This window comes from Ochotona princeps, chromosome 29, assembly GCF_030435755.1.
Source record: "Ochotona princeps isolate mOchPri1 chromosome 29, mOchPri1.hap1, whole genome shotgun sequence".
In the NCBI taxonomy this organism is placed as follows: Eukaryota; Metazoa; Chordata; class Mammalia; order Lagomorpha; family Ochotonidae; genus Ochotona; species Ochotona princeps.
In genome coordinates, this window is record NC_080860.1 from 10585098 (window position 1) to 10606457 (window position 21360).

The 21360-nt window shown below is 43.7% G+C and overlaps 1 protein-coding gene across 2 annotated transcripts in view; it reads left to right on the forward strand.

Moving 5' to 3' along the window:
• Window positions 1–21360, forward strand: part of BICDL1 (BICD family like cargo adaptor 1) — a 76247-nt gene that overhangs the window by 35763 nt on the left and 19124 nt on the right. For both annotated transcript variants that reach the window (XM_036496433.2, XM_004591882.2), the window contains exons 3-4: window positions 18144–18260; window positions 21203–21349. In XM_036496433.2, the coding sequence (XP_036352326.2) occupies window positions 18144–18260; window positions 21203–21349 (264 nt within the window). The remainder of the gene's footprint in view (window positions 1–18143; window positions 18261–21202; window positions 21350–21360) is intronic.

Here is a 21360-nt window from a genome sequence, read left to right on the forward strand (position 1 = left end):
CGGCTCTCTGCCTGTGGCCTGGGAAAGCAGTCGAGGACAGCCTAAAGGCTTGGAACCCTGCACCCATGTGGAAGACCAGGAAGAAAAAAATATGTGCAGTTCATTGTCTACCAGTTACACATCAATGAGGTTATTTTAAAGTGTGATGTATTGGTACAGCTAGGATTTGAATATTCACTGGGTGTCAGATGATATTAAGGAGTTATTTTAATTTTTATTCAATATGTGAAATGATATTAGGTACATACACTTGCAAGGTCCTTATCTTTTTATTTAGAGCTTCTTATTGAAGTAACCTTTGTTTAAAAGATTTATTTATTTTTATTGGAAAGGCAAATATATACAAAGAAGGAAAGTCAGAGAAAAAGATCTTCCATCAGCTGGTTCACTCCCCAGGCAGCCACAATGACCAGAGCTGAGCTGATCCGAAGCCAGGAGTCTAGAGCTTTCTCTGAGGCTTAATTGGATAATCCTCCCCTTGCAAGCACCGGGATCTCATACGGGTGCCAGTTCATGTCTTGGCTGCTTCACTTCTCATCTAGCTCCCTGCTTGTGGCCTGGGAGAGCACTAGAGGATGACCCAAAGCGTTGGGACCCTGCACCTGCATGGGAGACACAGAAAGAAGCTCCATGCTCCTGGCTTCGGATCAGCTAGAAGATCTTCCTGTCTGTCTCTCCTCCTCTCTGTATGTCTGACTTTCTGATAAAAATATATAAATAAATCTTTTAAAAAATCCAATTTATACTCAGTAGATATTATTGGTAATACGACTTTTATTGTAATTTATGCCCCAGTAATTTCTCTTGGGCTAAGTGAACACCCAAAATATCTTAGGTCCCCATTAGACTTGTTTAGTTGTTTTCATCCAGGACCGAAAATAACATCACTTAACACTTATTTCTAATTAACATGTTTGTTTGCTACTAATTTGCAATCATGGTAGAAAGATGGGCGAACAGCAAAAAGACACAGGTTCAGGGACACTGAAATGTTGATTGTTATTCCTCTTAAGCGGATACTTTTAAGGCAGAATTTTAATTGAAAAGTCGTGACTGTTACTCCTGCTGTGCCTCACCCATACCCTTATTCTTTTAATGACTCAAAAATTCATCCAGAAGACCGGCTACTTAGAAAACTAGCTGTTAAGTGGCTTTGTGTTTCTCATAATGTTGGATTATCAGGGTCATTTCATGAAAGATCTGGAATTGAAGTGTGTCTCTGTGATTATGTCGACTACAGGCTTTATTAGAAGTGCAGTGACGTCGTCTCTCTGATTCTCATTTTCACTGGAGTTTTAGCTAATAAGAAATTATCTCTAATTCTGTTTTACTCTCTGCCTGCAGACTTATTTTATTTGACCTTTATACAGTCCCATTGTGAACCACTCATCCAAGAACTGCTTCCCCTTCCCTCCAAAAATAGGGTATTAAAAATTAAGAAGAAGAGCTGTTATTTTATGAAATAAGGCAGCATTCAGCAGGGACTTGCCAGTAATTTAACAGTATAGGCAGCTTATAGATGCCATGGTTACAGGTAAACAAGGAGTTAAATTAGAAGTTAGCAAAGCAGGCTGGTAAAAAGAATGTTGAGGTGATTGTGATCCAAGAACTAGAAGACTAGCAATGCCTGCTGAGCAAATGTAGGCCTTGAGCTGAGGGTATGGCCCTCAGAACTGTGACTGTCAGTGTGTGGTCAGAGACCCCTGGGGAACCCTGCTGTCAGTCACACAAGAGTAGCCTGCTCAGTCACCACGGGTACGCACAAGATGTACTGTGGACCCCAGGGCAGTGTTTCACTCTGCTCTGACGGGAAGGCTGTCATTTTACCTGAAGGCTTGTACCATTTTCTCTTCTCAATAGGTAGAATGTAGATCCTTAAGTTTCATTCTGTGGAATGCAGCCTGTGGATTTGTGATTATTATAACTAAATGTTCTCCTTTATTTTTAACTTGGTTGCTATACATGGATCCTGAATTGAAATGCAGATTTAAAATTTTTAGAAGTATTTACAGCAGCTTTCCTCAAAGTATGTTCCTTATAGCCTCAATGCCAAGAAATGTGTCTCAGGATAAAAAGATCTTGTGTTTGAATGAATCTAGGAAACATTTAACACTGTATGGCCCTAGGGATTCTAGACCCTTGTAACCCAGTGTTTCCCGAATGTTTGACCTAAGAGAATTGGTTTTTGTTTTAATGCATACTCACCTTTTTTCTTCAGTTTTATTGAGGTATAATACACAAATGAGAATTTCATGTATATATACATATGTATTTACACTGTACAATTGATGTGTGTATACATTATAAAATGTCTACTGCAACAAAACTGATTCATATTTTACCAGTGTGTGTGAGAGAGGATACTAAAATCTATTTTCATGGAAATTTGTAAGTAAATATACTGTATTAACTGTATTTCTTAGTAGTGGGAACACAGCATAATAAGTAGAGTGAACTTGAACAGGGATGTAGATTCTCCTTACTGCAGCCCCATGGTTTAGAGGGAAGTTCACGTCCCCATAAAGGGAGTAGAAGAACCCAAGGGAAGGGCTCCCATTTGTGATTGTCGCTGTTTTCCAGGAGATGAGTGTATTTTGGACAGTGGGACAGATTTGTGTCACATGGAGCTACCAGGGTGATGAGGATACTTCATCCTGTGTTAACTTACACTAAGCTCTCCTGTAGTAAGTTGCATTAAGCTTTAAGATTTACAAAACTTGTATTTCCCTGATTAGAATCCTATGAGGTGGAAAACAGATACATGCATCGTTATGAAAGAGGGACCTTGAGTCCGTGACTCGGACTCAGGAGTGACCTTGATGGATCTGGAATGCTGGGTTTAGCTTCAAGTCAGTACTTGTGCCCTCGTCACCAGTGCACCTGCCCACATCTGTGCTGTTTTTATAGAGAAATGCAGACTTTGTCCTGCCCACTTCCTCTCACGTGTGACCTAAAGCTGCATGTCTACCCTTGATTCCCACAAAAACGGAACAATAAACAGCCTGCACGTGGAGGTCTTAACAGCTTAAGTTTTGCAGTCAGAAAATCAGAAACTCAGGGCTTGATCGAATTTTAGATTTGACCAATAGGACGTGCTTTCAGATCTACATTCAGGGCCTTGTTTAGCTTGTTTCTGTTTCATAAATTCGTTTATTGAGGACTGAATGCCAGCTATAGGCAAGATATCAAGCTATGTGAATTTTCCCTAAAAGCTTTATTCTGAATATTTTCAAACAGAAAAACTTTAAGTAGCCTTCAGTGAATACTTTAAATAGCCCTCTCCTGTGTTTTGCAGTTAAATTATTGTATGTTTGATCTTGCAACAGTCCTGTTCATCTATGACTTCATTTTATGTTTTGATACATTTCAGAGTAATTCAGCATCAGTACACTTAACTCTTAAATAATTCAAAATGGTGTTAGTTCTTCAAAAACTTAATAGAAAATGGACTTAAGTTTATTTTGGTGTAAATGCATAGATTTTCCTAATACTTATTTTTCCCTGAGCCATAGGCTTGTTGAAGACCCTTCATCATTACTTAGAGGTCAGTGCTTATTTAAAGTTCCCTTTTTGTTTGTGTGCTTCACTTTTTTGTGTGCCAAGTATGTTACACGTGCTTAGGCAGATGTCTACTGAGTGTGTCATGGATCTAAAAATGAAAGGGCGCAGACATTTGTCTCATAAGTTAGGATAACTGCATACTGTATTGGAGTGCTAGGTTCGAGTCTCCACTCTGCTTCCAGCTTTCTGCTAATGTATCCCTGGAAGACGGCAGGTGCTGGCTCAAGTACATGATTCCTGCCACCATGGAGGCCAGGTAGAGTTGTGCTCACGGCTTGAGCCTGGCCACAGCCTGCCTGTTGTGAGCGTTTGGGTGGTGAGCCGGGGGCCTTCTGATCTCTGTGTCTCTTATTCTCAGTGATTCTGCCTTTCACAGAGATTTTTTAAAGTTCAATTTCAAAAAATAAAAAGGCTGGACTCCTCACACTTATAAAAGTGATAGAACCCATACAGTTTTTTTTTTTTAACCCACACAGTTTTAAAAGACTGATGTCTGCTGACTTGATAAGTCAAAATTCCATCCACTGATAACTTCTTCACCCTGTTATGTGTTTACAGAACCTATGTAAAACCTTCTATTCACACAAGCCCAGAAGGCAAGAAACTGATAGGAAATGAGCCAAGTTTAAGTCAGTACTCCTTCTCCTGATGGTAATGAATTGAATCGAGTTAGTTTAATATTGTGAATGGTGTCAGAAACAAGGAGCAAGTGCTGGGACTTAAAGGGAGGTTTGTTTTTTCTTTTTTTTTTTTTTAAGATTTATTTATTTTTATTACAAAGTCAGATATACAGAGAGAAGGAGAGAGAGAGAGAGGAAGATCTTCCATCCAGTGATTCACTCCCCAAGTGACCGCAACAGCTGGTGCTGTGCCAATCCAAAGCCAGGAGCCAGGAACTTCTTTCCAGGTCTCCCACACGGGTGCAGGATCCCAAAGCATTGGGCCGTCCTCGACTGCTTTCCCAGGCCACAAGCAGGGAGCTGCATGGGATGTGGAGCTGCCGGGACTAGAACCGGCACCCATATGGGATCCCGGCGGGTTCAAGGTGAGGACTTTAGCCGCTAGGCCACGCCGCTGGGCCCACATGCACTGTTTTGTAACCTCCTTTTTAGCTCAGTGATCTCTGCCTTTCCAAAACCCCAGTAACTTTTCATAATCATAACCCAAGTCATATTGGTGTTTATCTCAGTCAGACTTAGAAGTCAGCCTCTGCAGTGGGTTTACACATATGTATCCAGTGCAAGACCTGTGTTGTGTCCCTTCAGAGCTACTTGTTCTAGTGCAACTTGTCCTGTCCTTTTTATGCCAACAGCATGTTGAAGCTGGGCCAGTTTTCCCATACAGAGTTCACGTTCTTTTATTTATTTGGCTACTTCCTCACATTGATGGCTCATTCTTCTAACCCTGATACTTCCTGTTAACTGTATTTTATACCTAAAGGCTTAATGAAGGCAAGTCAGATATATTTTGGCTGGGCGTGTCCACCTCTGAGGCATTGCCTCATTCCTCGTGTAGCTGAGTGTCCCTCCAGACCATGCTCCTGCTGATGTGAGATCCTCCCTTGCTTGGTTTTGGTTTTATCTTTTATTCACAAAAAGTAATCTACAGAGCGTTCAGGCACGGGCTTTTAAGATTGGGACACAGTTTTTCATCCTTTGTGGTCATTGTACATCTTGATAAAAATGGCATGTCATCAGCCATATTTTCTTTTTAAGATTTTGTATTATATGAAAGGCAAAGTTACAGAGAGAGGAAGAGACAGATTTTTTATCCACTGGTTTACTTCCCAAATGACCACAATAGTCAGAGCTGGGCAGGACCAAAGCCAGGAGCTTCTTCTGGGTCAACCATGTAGATACAGGAGCCCAAGCACTTGGGCCGTCTTTAGCTGCTTTCCCAGGCACACTAGCAGTCGGTTGGATTGGAAGTGGATCCGTGAGGTCTTGAACCAGCACCCACATGGGATGTTGGTATTGCAGGTGGAGGCTTTACCCACTAGATCACAGGGTCTGCCCCAGTTATCAAGTCAAATTTTCACATGTAACTTTACTATGTGATTTGATACATATAACTTGTTTTCTTCTGATTTTAGAAAATCAACCAGTATAGTTATAGACTAAAATAAATATTTCATTTCCTAAAAATGAAATTAGGAAAGCGTTCAAACATGATTACAATCTGCCGACGGTAGAAATGGCAAGCTAAGAATTCTTTTCCCAAGTCCCTGATTTAGGAACATGTGAAACACGGTCAGATTGTTTGACTAACTCAGAAAGACAGGAAGGGCTGAATTTTAGTTCACAGCACGGGAGGTGAGAGAGCTGCCATCTCGTGCTGGGTCTCCCTCCCTAGTGGAAGCACTGATCTTGAACAGAGGCGTCTGGTCCTAGGCAGCTGATCCCCAGGGAGGCAGGACATGTGGCTTTATGACCTTGTTTAGGGCACAAGGTCATCCAAGGAACTCCCTCACTGCGATTTGGCTTCAGCCACCAATTCCTCTCAAGGAATAGAAAGGTCTTAGGCTTTTTGTGTATTATCCCCCTATTTCTGAGTACTAGGTATTAGCACTGGCCTGACTAGGTTTTCTGTGATGGAAAGTGTGAGCTGGGTCAGGTTTACATGTGGTGCTCACAGTCCTGAGTTCCTTCAGGTGGCTGGTTGAATCCCATTCTTTGTGATGGTGTAGGATTGGCTGCCCTTCACCCAAGCTTTCGCAGCAGAGCGGTTTGCCTCCTTCAGGTTTGCAGGAGGGCTTCTGTGTAACACTCCCACTCTGTTTTATCCTTTAAAATTTTAAAAAATTAAAGCCAGAGTTTTGTCACAGTTGGTTTAACCTGCTACCTTGCCAGCATCCCATATGATTGCCAGTTCAACTCCTGGCTGCTCCACTTCTGATCCATCTCCTTGCTAATGTATCTTGGAAAGCAAGCAGAAGATGGCTCAGATCCTTGGGCTCTTGCCACTGACTGTAAAGACCTGAATGGAGTTCTAGGGTGCTGGCTTCCAGTGGTCATTTGGAAAGTAAACCAACAGGTAAAAGATCTCTTCTTCCTCCCTCTCAGTAGCACTGCCTTTCAAATAAACACATCTTGAAAACAAATTTTTGAAAGGGTCTGTGTTGTATCTCCTGTAGGATTGCAGCTGTGTATTTTTAATCTCCTGTTGGTGTTAGCCTAATTGTACTTTGCACAAATGGTAATTTTAGTTTATGTGTTTCTGCAACTGTTGTTCCAAAGAAAAAATAAAAGGAACACGTTATACTTACTGCAGGCCAACCATGAGACCAGACAGGTCCTCTCCCGGGATCCCCATGTCAACCTCGGTGGTGTGTAGCCCACTCCTAACTGAAATGGAAGAAAGAAAAACGAAGCTCAGACAGGCTAACTGTGTTACCTGAAATCACACCATCTGCAAGTGGCTGAGCCGGGATGCACATCACTGGCTACTGACTCTTACCCTGCTCTTGAACCCCTGTTAAACTTTACTGTAAGGAGAGCTCCAAGGAGTACCTTTAAAGGACATTTCTAGAAACTGCAGTGTACAGAAGGAGCATAAACATGTATATACTAACGAAATGTTGTAACACCCATTTCACACCACACCGGCTGAGAAGCAGTGTTGCCCACCCTGTGTGTCCTTCATCCTTCAGGAACCCCACCGCACTTCCGGGTCATTATTCATTTCTTTTGCTTTATTATGAGTTCTACCTGCTAAGTGAATAGCTGCAAATAGAACCATCTTGTTTTGCCTTTTTGGAATTTCTTAAATTGCTTTAAAAAAATAATTTCTTTACTTGAAAGCTGAGGAGATGAATCTTCTGTCATCTCATTCACTCCCAAGTGGCTGGCATCAGTCAGGGCTGGGCCAGGCCTCCCGCATGGGTAGCAGGGGCTCAGGCCCTCGAGCCATCATCAGCTGCTTTCTCAAGCATGTTAGCAGAGAGCTAGATCAGAAGTAGAGCAGCAGGGACTTGAAGTAGCACTCATTTGGGATGTTGGTATTGCCGATAGCAGTTTAACGAGCTATGCCACAATATCAGCCCTTATGTAAATGATTTCTTGACTGTTTTTACAACTCATCCATGTTGAATGTGTGTTGCTAAATTAATTTCATGACTTTATCGCTTGTTGTATGGATATTAACACCATATGTATTTTACTGGTGTTGGCTGTTTGCAGAGTTTAGCTGTTAACAAATAATGCTATTATAAACCCGTCTTAGGTGTACATTCTGGGGCATGTATCAGAAGAATATATTCCTAGGGACTTCTAAGTGCATACATCTTTGCCAGTTTCTCCCAACTATTCTCTGAGGATGGATTTCTAGCAATAAAGTTAATGGATCGGAAGGTGTAGCGAGGGAATGTAGTTTCAGGGCTTCATGAATGTACTCCATCATCAGTAAAAGCCTTGGAATTTCTGCTGCCGTGTAAGCTAGCAGTTCAGTCTGTGGAGATGACCCTGCGAGTCAGTAAGCGCTAACAGGGTAGCATTTAGACTTGTTTCTTTCACAGTTTCATCTGGAAGTATGTCTCATGCTGCGTGATGCCCATTCTTCCGGGTTTATGTAATAGTCATGGCTGGAAAGCTCAGAACTGTTCATGACTCTCATGTGCAGAAATGCCATTTTCAGATGTGTCCTGAAGGAAGTGTGGAGTATGCTTTCTTTGAGCGTTTGTTGTTTAGAACTTCCGTCAGTGGAATGGTTTTCAGTTGTGCTTCCGCATGTGCTTTCATGTTATTGCTGCTCCGTTAGCAAGGGTCAAGGGTCATCCCTACTGTCCTCATTCACTTGTCCCACCCAGTGCCTGCTGCACCGTTGCCTGGCCTGTGGTCACTGTTCAGTGATTGCATGCAAATGGCGTTGGTACCTGCTGTTTGAAGTTGTTATCTTTACTGTATGAGAGTACTTGAGAACATGTAAAGGCTATGTATATATTTTTTAAAAAACTATACATGGATTTTAATCCCTTGCACCAAAATAAACATACTTTTTATTCTATTTTTCCTCAAACATTTTGAAGTGCCCTGGTATTTGCTTCCTGGACTGGCTTTGAGGAGAAGAAATGATGTGGTTAGCTTCTCTGAGTGATCATCTCAATGTTTCTAGCACCTTGTCTGTCACTGTGAGCTCTGAGGTTGCAGGGTATTTGAAATCCAATTTTTTTTTTCACTTGAAATTATTCTTCTGGCATTTAAATGAGCTTGGTCTAGAAGCTGCAAGTTTTCATTTTTATCTTTTTAAAAGCCTTCCTGCTCCTGAGAATTTTTCAGGCTTGGAAGACTTCAGTTTATTAATATTCTGCAGCCTGACATCCCAGATAGACATGGAAGTTGGTTGACAGAAAGGAAGCAGAGGTGTGGTTAGAGTGAGACAGCACTTTACACCTGAAAGCCTTAGACGTTAACTAATCAATGTTCCAGCACCTTGGAGAAGCAGGAAATGGGTTTACACTATGGGCATGTTTAATAGCTGGGGAAATGAGATATGCTTTTCATCTTTTAACTCTTTCTGAGAAGATGACGTTCACTTGGAAACAACTTTATTTGTAAATTTGCAAAATCATAGGGACAGATTTGGAAGGCTGGTTTACAAAATACGTTTTTCTTAATGTGTAAACTATTTTTTAGAATTTTAAAATACATGATTATATACATATTTATATATATTTATGCATGTTATAATTAATAAGTATATGCATGTTTAGGGGGTACCATTGCTGTGTATATATACATATTGTTTTTTTTTTTTAAGATTTATTTTTTTTATTACAAAGTCAGATATACAGAGAGGAGGAGAGCCGAAGAGGAAGATCTTCCGTCCGATGATTCACTCCCCAAGTGAGCACAACAGCCGGTGCGCGCCGATCCAAAGACGGGAACCTGGATCCTCTTCCAGGTCTCCCACATGGGTGCAGGATCCCAAATCTTTGGGCCACCCTCGACTGCATTCCCAGACCACAAGCAGGGAGCTGGATGGGAAGTGGAGCTGCTGGGGTTAGAACCAGCGCCCATATGGGATCCTGGGGTGTTCAAGGCGAGGACTTTAGCTGCTAGGCCACGCCGCTGGGCCCTATATATACATATTGTAAAGTGTCCCAAGTAAACATAATTTTTGTCTTCAAACATTTAACATTTCTTTGTGGTGAAAACATTTGAACTGTCATCTAGGGTTTTGCTTTTTAAATTCTGTTACCACGTTTGTAAAAAGTTCATTTTTTCTCTATATGAAAGAGAGAAAGTGACCTTAGATTTGCCGTCTCCCTCCCAAATGCTCACAACAACCAGGGCTGGGTCAGACCCACGGCAGGAACACAGAGCACAGTTCGGCTCTCACACGTGGGTAACAGGGACCCAGGTATATGAGCCATCACCTGCTTTTTCCAGAGCAGACATTAGTATGAACTGCTTCAGAAGCAAAGGATCCGTGACTTAAACCAGGTATTCCAGTAACCACCTCACCACCCACCCTCCCATGGTTGTTTTTTGTATTTAGTGAGACATACGGTGCATTGTCTGAAGTCTCTCTACTGTGGTAGAGCCCCAGGGTGTTCCTCTCTCTGTAAAACCTGGATTTGTTCTCATGGAATTCTTGTTGACTTTCCATTTTTCTCAGTCTACAACTTGAAATCTTCTGGTTTCAACTTTGCAAAGCCAGTCCACAAAGCAATTTGCAGAGGTAGCAGGTGCACCTGCCTGGCTCCACATACCAGGCGTTGGGAGACACTTTGTCTCATGTCTTCCACAGCTTGAGGAGACAGAGGATGATTGGCCTGTGCTGTGGGTTTGCAACAGCCAGGAATGGAGACCAGGAGTGGGGGGATCCCATCCCAGTGTTGCTTCTCCTGTTTTCCTGTAAGACAGAATGCTTCCATAATGTTTGCCCAGAGTGCTAGCCATGACGGTACCATTTCCCTCCAACTTGAGAAGATCCAGGGAGTGAGCTTTTGGAATTGTCCCTTAGAAATAATTTTTTGAAGTAAAGGATATACTTCATTATTATTTGTCATCAAAAAAGACTCATAAGATGCCCACAACTGATATTGACCAAAACTCAGATGTTCTCAGTGAAAGATTTATATACGTGGGGTTTTTGTGTCTTAATTGTTGTTTTCAAAATAGTTTCTGGACATTGTCAGAAACGTTTTACTACATTTGATTACTTAAACCAAAACACAAACCAAACCAAACCAAACCAAACCAAACCAAACAAGAAAAACCCAGCAGACTCTCAGTTCCTGCTTGCTCACACCAAATGTTTTATTTTTATTGTTGCTGCTCTTTATGTCATTTTTTGATCTGCTGATTGTTGTGAGACCTTTTCTGACTGAATACTAGAGGGATTGCAGGTTGAGTTGAGTCACATTTTGCTTTTTGGTTGTTTTGTTTTAAGAAACTAACAGTTTACTGTCAGTGCAAAGACTTATTTTGGGGAGCTAACTTACTTTATTGGGAAAGTCATCTAACTTCTTTGAAGTGCAGTTTCCTCAGATAAACAATAGGTTAGGGACTAGTGATGTAGTGGGGCAGGTTAAATTGCTTTTGCAACACCAGAATCCTGTAGGACTACCAGTCCAAGTCCCAGCTGCTCTGCTTCTGATCCAGCTTCCTGATAATGCACCTGCTAAGGCAACAAATGATGACCCAAGTGCTTGGACACTTGCCGCCCCTGTGGGAGACCCGGATGGATTTCCTGATACTGACATTTACCTGGCCTATTCCTTTTGTAGCCATTGGGGTGTGACCCACCAAAGGCAAGATCTCAATCTCTGTGTCTCTACCTGACGTTTAAATAATTTAAAAAAAAATTTTTAAATTAGGTTAATAACACCTGGTTAACAGACTATTAGGATGTAATGAAATAATGTATGTGACAGCACTTGGAACTGGTGCCTGGCTCAGGTTAGGTACCCAGTAACCTAAAATCTAGAGGACCTTGCAAGGTATCCTCATTGGATGAATATGTGAAGGCCTTTTGAAGAAATAAACAATCGAGAGAAAAGCAACAACCAGGAGTGGAATTTTGAAAAGGCTTTGTGGAGGCTGTAGAGTTTAAAGAACTTTGTCTCCAAGCTGTAGGTATTGTAAGGATAAGGAAAGGATAGATTCTGCTTTGGGAGAGGAATTTGGATCTCTCATCCTCCGGCACTCAGGGAATCTCACCAGCTTTCTATTCCCACATACTCTCTGTGTTGCTTCCCCAATGACTCTGCAGAAACCCTGTGGGGCTAATCCTTGTTCGCGTCACTACTATTTATCCAGCAACCATCAGATGATGCATAATCTGGGAGGCCAGATGGGAGAAGTATTTTCATCATAAACACCCCATTTTAACAGTGAATGTCCCACTGGGAGATGATTAGATGGACTGCTTAACATTTAGCAGATACTCTTGAGGGGGGAAAAAAATGGCCATGGATTTTGTTCTGTAAAGAAATAGCATTGTCCTGGTATTCTGTTTGAATAATTTGTACAAAATGAACATAAGGTGAATCTGAGAAGGGAAAAGCGTTATCAAATTTATGTAAGGTATTGTGACTACTAATTAGGGGAAAGGTTTAAATCATTGGGTGATCCATCCTCAGTTTTACTTACAGATTAAAAGGGAAGTTTTAAAGATTTATTTATGTTTATGGGAAAGGCAACTTTTCAGAAAGATCGAGAGACCAAAAGGTCTCCATCCACTGGTTTACTCCCTAAATGGCTACAACAGCCAGAGCTAAGCTAATGTGAAGCCAGGAACCAGGAGCTTCTTCCAGGTCTCCCTAGTGGGTGTAGGGAGTAAGTAATCCTCTACTGCCTTCCCAGACCATAAGCAGGGAGCTGGATGGAAAGTGGAGCAGCCCAAAATCTTGGGATGCTGCACATGTGTGGGAGACCCAGAAGAGGCTCTTGGCTCCTGATTGGCTCAGCTCTGGCTGTTGTGGCATCTGGGAAGTGAACCGTCAAATGGAAGAGCTTTCTGTCTGTAACTCTGCCTTTCTAATAAAAATAAGGAAGTATTTTTTTTTAAAGGATTGTTAGTATTTAAAAATGAATGTTTTCTGTGTGGATTGAATTAATAACATAATCTAGAGATGTTATGAAATTAGTTTACTCCTATTAAAAAAACAGCCTAAAGCCAAAAATGAGTTGATGTGTGTGTGTGTGTGTGTGTGTGTGTGTGTGTTTCCGTTCACAAGATTAGCTTCCTGTTTGTGTGGCATGGTTCTGAGGAAAGAGTTACAGCAGCAAATAGCACAAAGGCGCTGAACTTTTGTCAAGGGACAACTAATAGCTGAATCATCAAAAGAACCATACGTCAGTGGTATGTTCCATACGTCCACATGACGAAAAGAAAAATTAAAGGGAGGAAAGACACTTTGATGTAGGCGGGGTGAGCAAAGGAGGCCTGTCTGATAAGATGACATTTAAAAAGACACCTTAGCCAAGGGAAGACTGTTCTAGGCAGAGAGAATACAGTAGATAAGAGATCAGAATTTAAAAAGAAGAAGAAAAATTATTTGAAAATTGTATTTATAATATTTGCATATTGACCCACTGGTTCACTCCCCAGATGGGTTAAATGTCCAAGGCTAGGCCACGCCAAAGCCAGGAGCTTCCTCATGTCTCCCAAGTGGATGGCAAGAGCCTAAACACTTAGGCCATCCTTCACTGCTTTTCCCAAGCCATTGGCAGGGAGCTGGATCAAAAGTGGAGCCACCTGGACATGAACTGGTAACACCACACCACAATGCCAGCCCAAAGAGATTGGAATTCTACGAGACAGGGCTCTGTTTTACCCAAAGAAAGAAAGAAAACTTCTACATGATCTGACTTTGAGTTTTTATTCTGTTTATTTTCATTTTATTTGATGGAAGACAGATGAAGAGCTCTTCCATCCATTGATTTACTCCCCAAATGCTTACAACAACCAGGGCTGAGCTAGGCCAAAGCCAGGATCCCGAAACATAATCTGGGTTTCCTACATGCGTAGCAGGGCCCAAGCATTTGAGCCCCATCAGCTGCTGTCCCGTTCTTTGCATAGCTGCAAGCTGGATGAGAAGCAGAGGAGCCGGGACTGCAACCAAGCACTCTGATCTGGGATGTGCCAAGTGCCCACCTAACTTGAGTTATTAAAAGATTTCTTAGCTTTGGGCTCGGCAGCGTGGCCTAGTGGCTAAGGTCCTCGCCTTGATCCCATATGGCCGCTGGTTCTAATCCCAGCAGCTCCACTTCCTCTCTGTCTCTCCTCCTCTCAGTATATCTGACTTTGTAATAAAAATAAAATAAAATAAATCTAAAAAAAAAAAAAAGATTTCTTAGCTTTGTGGGATGTAGGATTGAAGCAGAGGGCAGGAGTCAAAGCAGGGAAACCATGTGGGTAGTTAGGTAGTGGCTGGAGCTGCAAGAAGAGCGACGGCAGATAGGATGCTGGGTGTTTATTTTACTCAGTAAATGATCATACACTACTCCTGCAGATACGGTCGGCTTGTTTCATGCCTACAACAGTCTTCTGAGGGAAATTGCGAAGGTCCTATCTGAAGGGTTTGTAGACAGTTGGATGCGGAATGTGAGGGGGAGAAAATTGACATCTGTTTGGACCTGTGAAGTGACCATCTCCTGGGAAGAGGAGAGGAGCAGAAGCATGCTCCAGGTGAAGCCCACAGACAGGAGTTTGGGTTGCGGCAGTGATGGGTTTGTGATGCAGATTGGTTGTCCCAGAGGATGTATGGAGTAGACACCTGGATGTGGGAACTGGAGGGCAGGAGAGAACAGGGCGGGAGGTAAATTACAGAAGCAGTCTCACAGCATTCAGGAAGAAGTGCCAATGCAATGTCTTATTTTCTGTTCAGCCTGGTTACAGGTAGACCTGAGGGCTGTATTTTCCTTTTGACCCTGGTCATATTTGGGATCTGAACTCTGAAGACTAGCTCTGTCATTTTTGAGTTATTTAAATTATGTGACTTCATTTCTTTTAGCTTCAGCTTTTTGGTTTGTATAAAAAATGTGTTTAGGCTGGTATTGTGGGGTAGTGAGTAGGGGCACTGGTTTGAGTCCCTGCAGCTCCGCTTTCAATCCAGCTCCCTGCTAATGCACCTGGGAAAGCAGCAGGGCCCAAGTACTTGTGTCCCTGCACTCACATGGGGGGCCTGGAAAAAGCTTTGGGTCCTGGCTTTGGCCATTGTGGCTGATTGGGCAGTGAACCAACCAATGGAAGATTCCCATTCTGTTTTCTTTTAATTGACTAATTTTGCCTTTCAAATAAACAAAGATTTTTAAATGGGCCAACAGTATCCCATAGTCACCAAGATAAAGTGAAATGACATGGACCCAGTGCAGTAACCTACTGGCTAAAGTCCTCGCCTTGCATGTGCCCGGATCCCATGTGGGCACCAGTTTATATCCCGGCTGCTCCACTTCCCTTCCAGCTCCCTGCCTTTGGCCTGGGAAAGCAGTGGAGGCTAGCCCCAAACCTTGGGACCCTGCACCCGTGTGGGAGCCCTGGAGGCATTTCCTGGCTTCATATTGGCTCACCTCCAGTCGATGTGGCCAATTGGGAAGTGATCTAACAGATGGAAGATCCTTCTCTCTGTCCCTCCTTCTCTCTGTAAATCTGAATTTCCAATAAAAATAAATAAGTCTTTTAAAAAAAATAAAATGACATGACATGTATGTCACTTGAGTAGTGCTTAGACATAAAAAGTGCTTAATATTGCTTCAAGTTTGGGCGTGGCACAGTAGCCTAGTGTTTAAATCTTTGCCTTACATGTGCTGGGATCCTATATGGGTACTGGTTTGTGTCCCAGCTGCTCCACTTCCCATCCAGTCGGAAGGTAGTGGAGGATGGCCCAGAGCCTTGGGACCCTGCACTTGCGTGAGAGACCCAGAAGAGGCTCCTGGATTCGGATCGGCTCAGCTTCAGCCATTGTGGCCACTTGGAGAGTGAACCAGCAGACAGAACGTCTTTCTGTATCTCCTACTCTCTGTATATCTGACTTTCTGATTAAAAAATAAGTAAATCAAGAGCCTGGCATAGTAGCCTAGCAGCTAAAGTCTTCGCTTTGTATAACTGGAATCCCAGATGGGCACCGGTTCCCATCCAGCTCCCTTGTGGACTGGGAAAGCAGTGGAGGATGGCCCAAAGCCTTGGGACCCTGCACCTGCGTGGGAGACCTGGAAGAGGGTTCTTGGCTCCTGGCTTCAGATTGGCTCAGCTCCGGCCACTTGGTTAGTGAATCATCAGACGGAAGATCTTCCTCTCTTTCTTTCCTCCTCTCTGTATATCTGACTTTGCAATGAAAGTAAAATAAATCTTTTAATAAATCAAACTTTTTGCAAAGCATTTCCCCAGGTTTAATTTGCTGAGTCATCCCAGGGTAGCAAAGCATGAGCTCTGTTAGGGTGGGAAAGTCTGGGCGTTGAGCCTTCTGTTTAATTTCCTGTTGTGAGTGGTGGAGGTTGTCAACAACGACAGGCTCAAAAAAAAAAAAAGTCAAGTCCATCTCCTCTCAGATGCTAATAACCTTATAAAATAAGGAGCTTACATGAGGTCTGTAGAGGGCACAGGAGAAGTTGTGGGTTCTGAGTATTAAATGGTTCCATATACCAAAGACAAGGTGAAGGTGTGGGCGGGAGCAGTGAGCAGCAAATCCAGGATCAGTCACGGGTGATTTACATCAAAGCCAAAAGTAAGTCGGCCCAGCCATGGTGATGACCTCTAGGAGGAAATAGTGCCCTGACCAGGAACGGGCCATTTAAATCAAAAAGAATGATCTCAAATTCCCTGGTGATCCTGGTGGAACCTTGCTAAAGGAGCGCTCTGGGGTTGAGCTTAATCTTTGTTCTGTTTGCCAAAGTCATAGCTTTCTCTAAAATGAACTTACTTAAGAAGTTCAGATTTTTTTTTTTAACACAGCAAACATCTGAGCATTTAGCATGTGCCCTGCACTTGATTAAAGAAACAAAGGTAACTTGGGAGATAGAAGTCTAAAAGAGAAAACTCCCCAAACATGCAAACAAATAAAGGGAGTATTGATAATATGGATGTCGTAGAGTATGACGGGACTGCAGACCATGTTGTGATTTTACCCTTGAGACAAGACACAACTCACTTCCGAAGGAGTCCATTCAGATTAAGAATTTCTCAGGTAAAAATTTCCAGGAATGACATCACGGAAGGGAGCACACTTTGGACAGGGCCATGAGTGCGGTGATTGGGAGAGAGGGAAGAACAGGATGTCAAGAACAGTTTTATTTTAGAGGGAAAAAAAAAAAAAAACCTGTCAGTTTGGAAAGACTTTTTTTTTCTGTAAACCATGCAACTGCAAAGAATATCTTAATTTTCTATACTTTCCAAGTCTAAACTTTCTTTGTAAGCTCTGTGACTCAAAGAAAGCAAAATGAATGTACTAGCATTTTTTCCATTCATTTTGCTTTCTTTGGGTCATAGAGCTTACAAGAAAAGTTTAGACTTAGAAACTTTTTGAAATCCATGTGTATCTTTTTCATAATAGCCATTTTGTATGTACTGTGAAAAAAATTTTGCATCAAACTCAGCTCATACTTTTAATTCCATTTTCCATGATTATGTTGAATTATCCTTGTATTTTCCATCCTGAGCACACAGGAAGTTTGGGGCTAAACAGTGCTCCAATTTTGCTCGGGTACATTTTGATCCACTTCTCCCTTACTCCCCAGACTTAGCAGTTTCTGTTACTACTATACTACTGTTCGTGAGAGAAGCAGAGCCCCTGACTTCCTCCCTGCAGCACTGGGCTGTCCTCCTCCTCTTCCTCCCTCAGTCCCTGTGCCGGAGTGCCTTAGACTATTTTAAGGCCTGCCCTCAACTACCCTTGACCTTTTCAAGTTTTCTGTGCCAGCAGCTTGAATATCATATCTTCATTCAGAGTTGATATTTGTAAAAGATGATCAGAGCTGTCTGACAATGAGCTGAAGGTAGTAAGACATGGTACTGCCTGGGCACGAGACACTGTTCCAACCACTTATACTACTGGATTCTCATTTTTAATTGTTAGGGAACTAAGGCAGATCACTTCTCGGCCTTGTGGCTAAGATCAAGTGTGGAAACCAAGGCAGTACAGCAAGCTTGCAGAGAAGAAAAAAAGACTATGTTTAGGCCATGAGTTTGAAAGACAATTTTTCCGTAAGAATTGTGTCTTACTGCTCTCTGTATCCCCATTGGAAAGCATACTGTGTCCCGTCCTTGTTGTAATTTGGAATTAATGCAAAGTGCCAGCCCATCACGTTGATACATAGGATTGTGTCATTTTGATTTTAAAAAAATCACTAAAATATAATATAAAATCTTGGTCCAGCATGGTAACCTAGTAGCCTGCTGTGCTCCAAGCCTGTTTCGGGCGACCTGGACTGTGATTTATGGTGCAGACAGGGGTGGAGATTGTCTAGTTCTGGTGCTGGAGAATGGAGGAATGGTTCTGTAGCAGGTGGATGGATCCTGTAATCCCACCCAACACCTTCTGAAATGGAAAGCACAAAGATACTTGAGAAATTTAGGCAGAAATCTCAGCCAGCCAGGTCTGCACGCGTTTGACTGAGCTCTGAAAGTCTCCTCTGTTGCAGGCGTCAGAAGTTGAGAGGCAACTCTCCATGCAGGTCCACGCCCTCAGAGAAGACTTCCGGGAGAAAAACTCGTCCACTAACCAGCACATCATCCGGCTCGAGAGCCTGCAGGCCGAGGTGAGCCTCCCGGCGGGGTGGTGCTCGGAACTACAGGTGCCATTCTCACAGCACGCTTTGGATAGGAAACCCTCTGACCTGGAAAAGAAAAGCCTGTTCTATATCAAAGGATTCGGAAGCTCCATGGAGAGGCATGTCTGTGAGAAACTAAATGGGCAACACTTGATCCATGTCCTCTGCGCAGCCTGTTGTCTGGAAGAGGAGAGTTGCTCAGAGTGACTGCTGAGTGTGTCGGAAGCATGAATGACCTACATTTTACTGACCGTGTTAATCCCGCTAGCCAGTCCCAAATCATAGTGTGGGAAGGGCAGCTTCCCTCTCTGCATTCCGCTTTGGTCCAGTTCAGTCCACCTTAACAGGGTGAACTGTTGTCCTCGCCTATACAATGAGGATAATAACGATTTTTAGTTTGAACAGCTTTTGTGACAATTTGCTATATGAATATAAGGATACTTCAGGAAGTTTACAGAAAATTGATATAAAAGATAAGCTTATTTTGGTGTAAAAAAGTTTGAATCTACTTTTTTTTTAACATAATACATTGTGCATAGTTTTTATACATTTTTCCATAACTTTTTGAATACTCGTCACATATTTGAATTTGTTTAATGTCTTTTACCCAAAAATGTTGTGTTTTAATTCTATTTTCCAGAAACTTATTGAAGTATCCTCATATGTGGGAAGCACCGAGTGTGGTACCTGGAATGTAGGGAAGTCACTGAAGGCAAATGGGAGGTTGGAATGTGCCGCCAGAGTCCCTGGCCCTGGGTTAGTTGGGGGGACCAGGGACCAAGAGAGCCCCTGGGGAGCAGTACTGGGAAAACGCACTTGCAGGAGGCGAGGAGAAGGCCAAGGTCATATCAACACCCCAATCAGGGACTTCCACGCAGCCTTGCCCTCTGGACCCTCTCAGCAGCAGCCCTTCGTCTCAGTCGGACTTTGAGGGACAGCAGAGGGCAGGTTGAGTGAGCCCCTCCCCTGTCTTCAGGAGTCAGCTTGCCAGAGACCCCCCCAGATGGCCGCTTGCCCCCTTCATCAATGACCTGAGGATGTTTTTCCTAAAGTCTGTCAATGTCTTCTCTTTTCTCCTGCTTCCCACTCCTTCCCACTCCTTCCCTTCCTCCCTTCTCTTGGAATTCCTACTGGTATTGAGCAGCAGGTTCTTGAAGTAAGTAAGCTTGTTGTGGTGGGGTTTGGCATGCCTATCTGTGACCATTTGTGTGCATGACTTTGCTGTCCAGTGCTTCTGCCAGGCTCTGACCCTTCTGAGACTGTCATAAACAGGGTCACTCCCAGGAATGCTGCTTGCCAGATTTGGTCACACGTGCTGGGGTGTGCAGGGTTGGTTGAGGGAACCAGCTTCGTGCCAGTCCCTTGCTTCATCCGTTATCACTGCTACTTTTGAAAGCCAGGCTATGAGATTATTGGTTACGAAGATGTTGCTTCATGTAGCTCTGAACTTCTAAAGCTTTTAAAGGGTCAGTTGTGTGTCAGAATTGGATTAACTCATTACCTCAGTAAGTGAAACAGAGAACAGAGTGATCATGGGAACTAAGGGAAACATGGGAAACAGTTGATCCATGGGAAGGAGCATTTAAAGCTCAGAAGGTGTTTAAATGAAAATGGGATCGAGTAGGAATTCGCTTCACATGGGTAACTTTGCCTCGGCGTGGGGTAAGAGGGGGCCCATTCACAAAAGGGGCTGGCTCCTCTGGCTCCCTCTGCCAGGTGCCTGCTTGAGAGACAGCGTTCCTTTGTCTGCTGCGATACCTGATCTCTCTGGACAAGGGCCACATACCTCATCTCCCCAGGCCAGCATCCTATCTGATTGACTGGTGGCCAGAGAAGATGTGTGTCCTTTGCTCACAATTAGAGTGTGGAGAGTGAGAGCGGTTCAGAGCGGGGGATCAGGTGGCCCTCAGAGGACCCAGAGCAAGGCAGGACCTTGGGGAATTGTTACCCTGGCCACACTGGAGCATCTAGAGGACACTTTAACCATGACCCAAGAGGATTTATGGGCCAGAAGCTGGTGTAGAACTCAGAGGAGCTGGGGGACCACAGAAATCCCGAAAGTTCCTGCAGAGCTGGCAGGCTTTCTGGAACCCTTGCGTAGAGCAGTACCCTCAGTGGGGAGCATCACTGGCCCAAGGGAGCAGCTGTGCAGCTTCTCTCCCTGCAAACCTGGGACCCCAAAAGACTTGGCACTGCTTTCCTGTCTTTGCCCTCTGACACTGAACAGCAGACAACCCTTCCCAACAGAAGCTTTACGCTTGTCAAGACTGACTGGCACCCATCATACAAACACATCAGCCTGTCTCGTGAAAGAATAGAATTTGCTTCACTTTGTGAATTCCTTGCTCAGTGGAAATCGTTATTCGCAGTGTCATGTCCTACCCCTTCACAGTTCCTCGTGCTCCTCCCAGTTCCTCTTCTGACTCGAAGCTGCAGATTTGAGCTGAGACCTCCAGGGCCGGAGGGGCACGCAGTAGGGAAGGGATAGCGGGGAGCCCTGGCATGTGGAGCACAGCAGCCTGTGGCTTGTTGTGGGCGTGTGGTTGAGCTTGTGACTCGAGAAGGGAGAGGAGTAGTGCAGCAGGTCCGATTCCGCCTGCCCGTGCACATTGTAGGGTTGGGGTGATGCTGAGGGCAGGCAAGGTGAGGCTGCCTCTGTGTTATCTCTGGAATTTCCAAAGCACCCGCCTTCCCTTCCTCTGCCTGGCATCCCACATTCCAACTTCCCCAAAGCTTCACTCCCACCCTTCCCAGACACATTTCTAGAGGGGAGAGGTTTGCTTCCCCAGCTTAGGATTTCCTATTTGTTTTCTCAGAGACAGGGACACTGAGTCCCTGGGCAGAACTTCATGTTTTGGGGCTCCCTGCCTCCTTCCTACCCATCAGCCCAAGCGTAACTCCATACCCGCTGTGGCTTTCCACCCTTGCAGATCAAGATGCTGTCCGATCGGAAACGGGAGCTGGAGCATCGTCTCAGCACCACCCTAGAGGAAAATGACCTCCTGCAAGGAACCGTGGAGGAACTGCAGGACCGGGTGCTGATCCTGGAGCGGCAAGGCCATGACAAAGACCTCCAGGTACTGGGGCA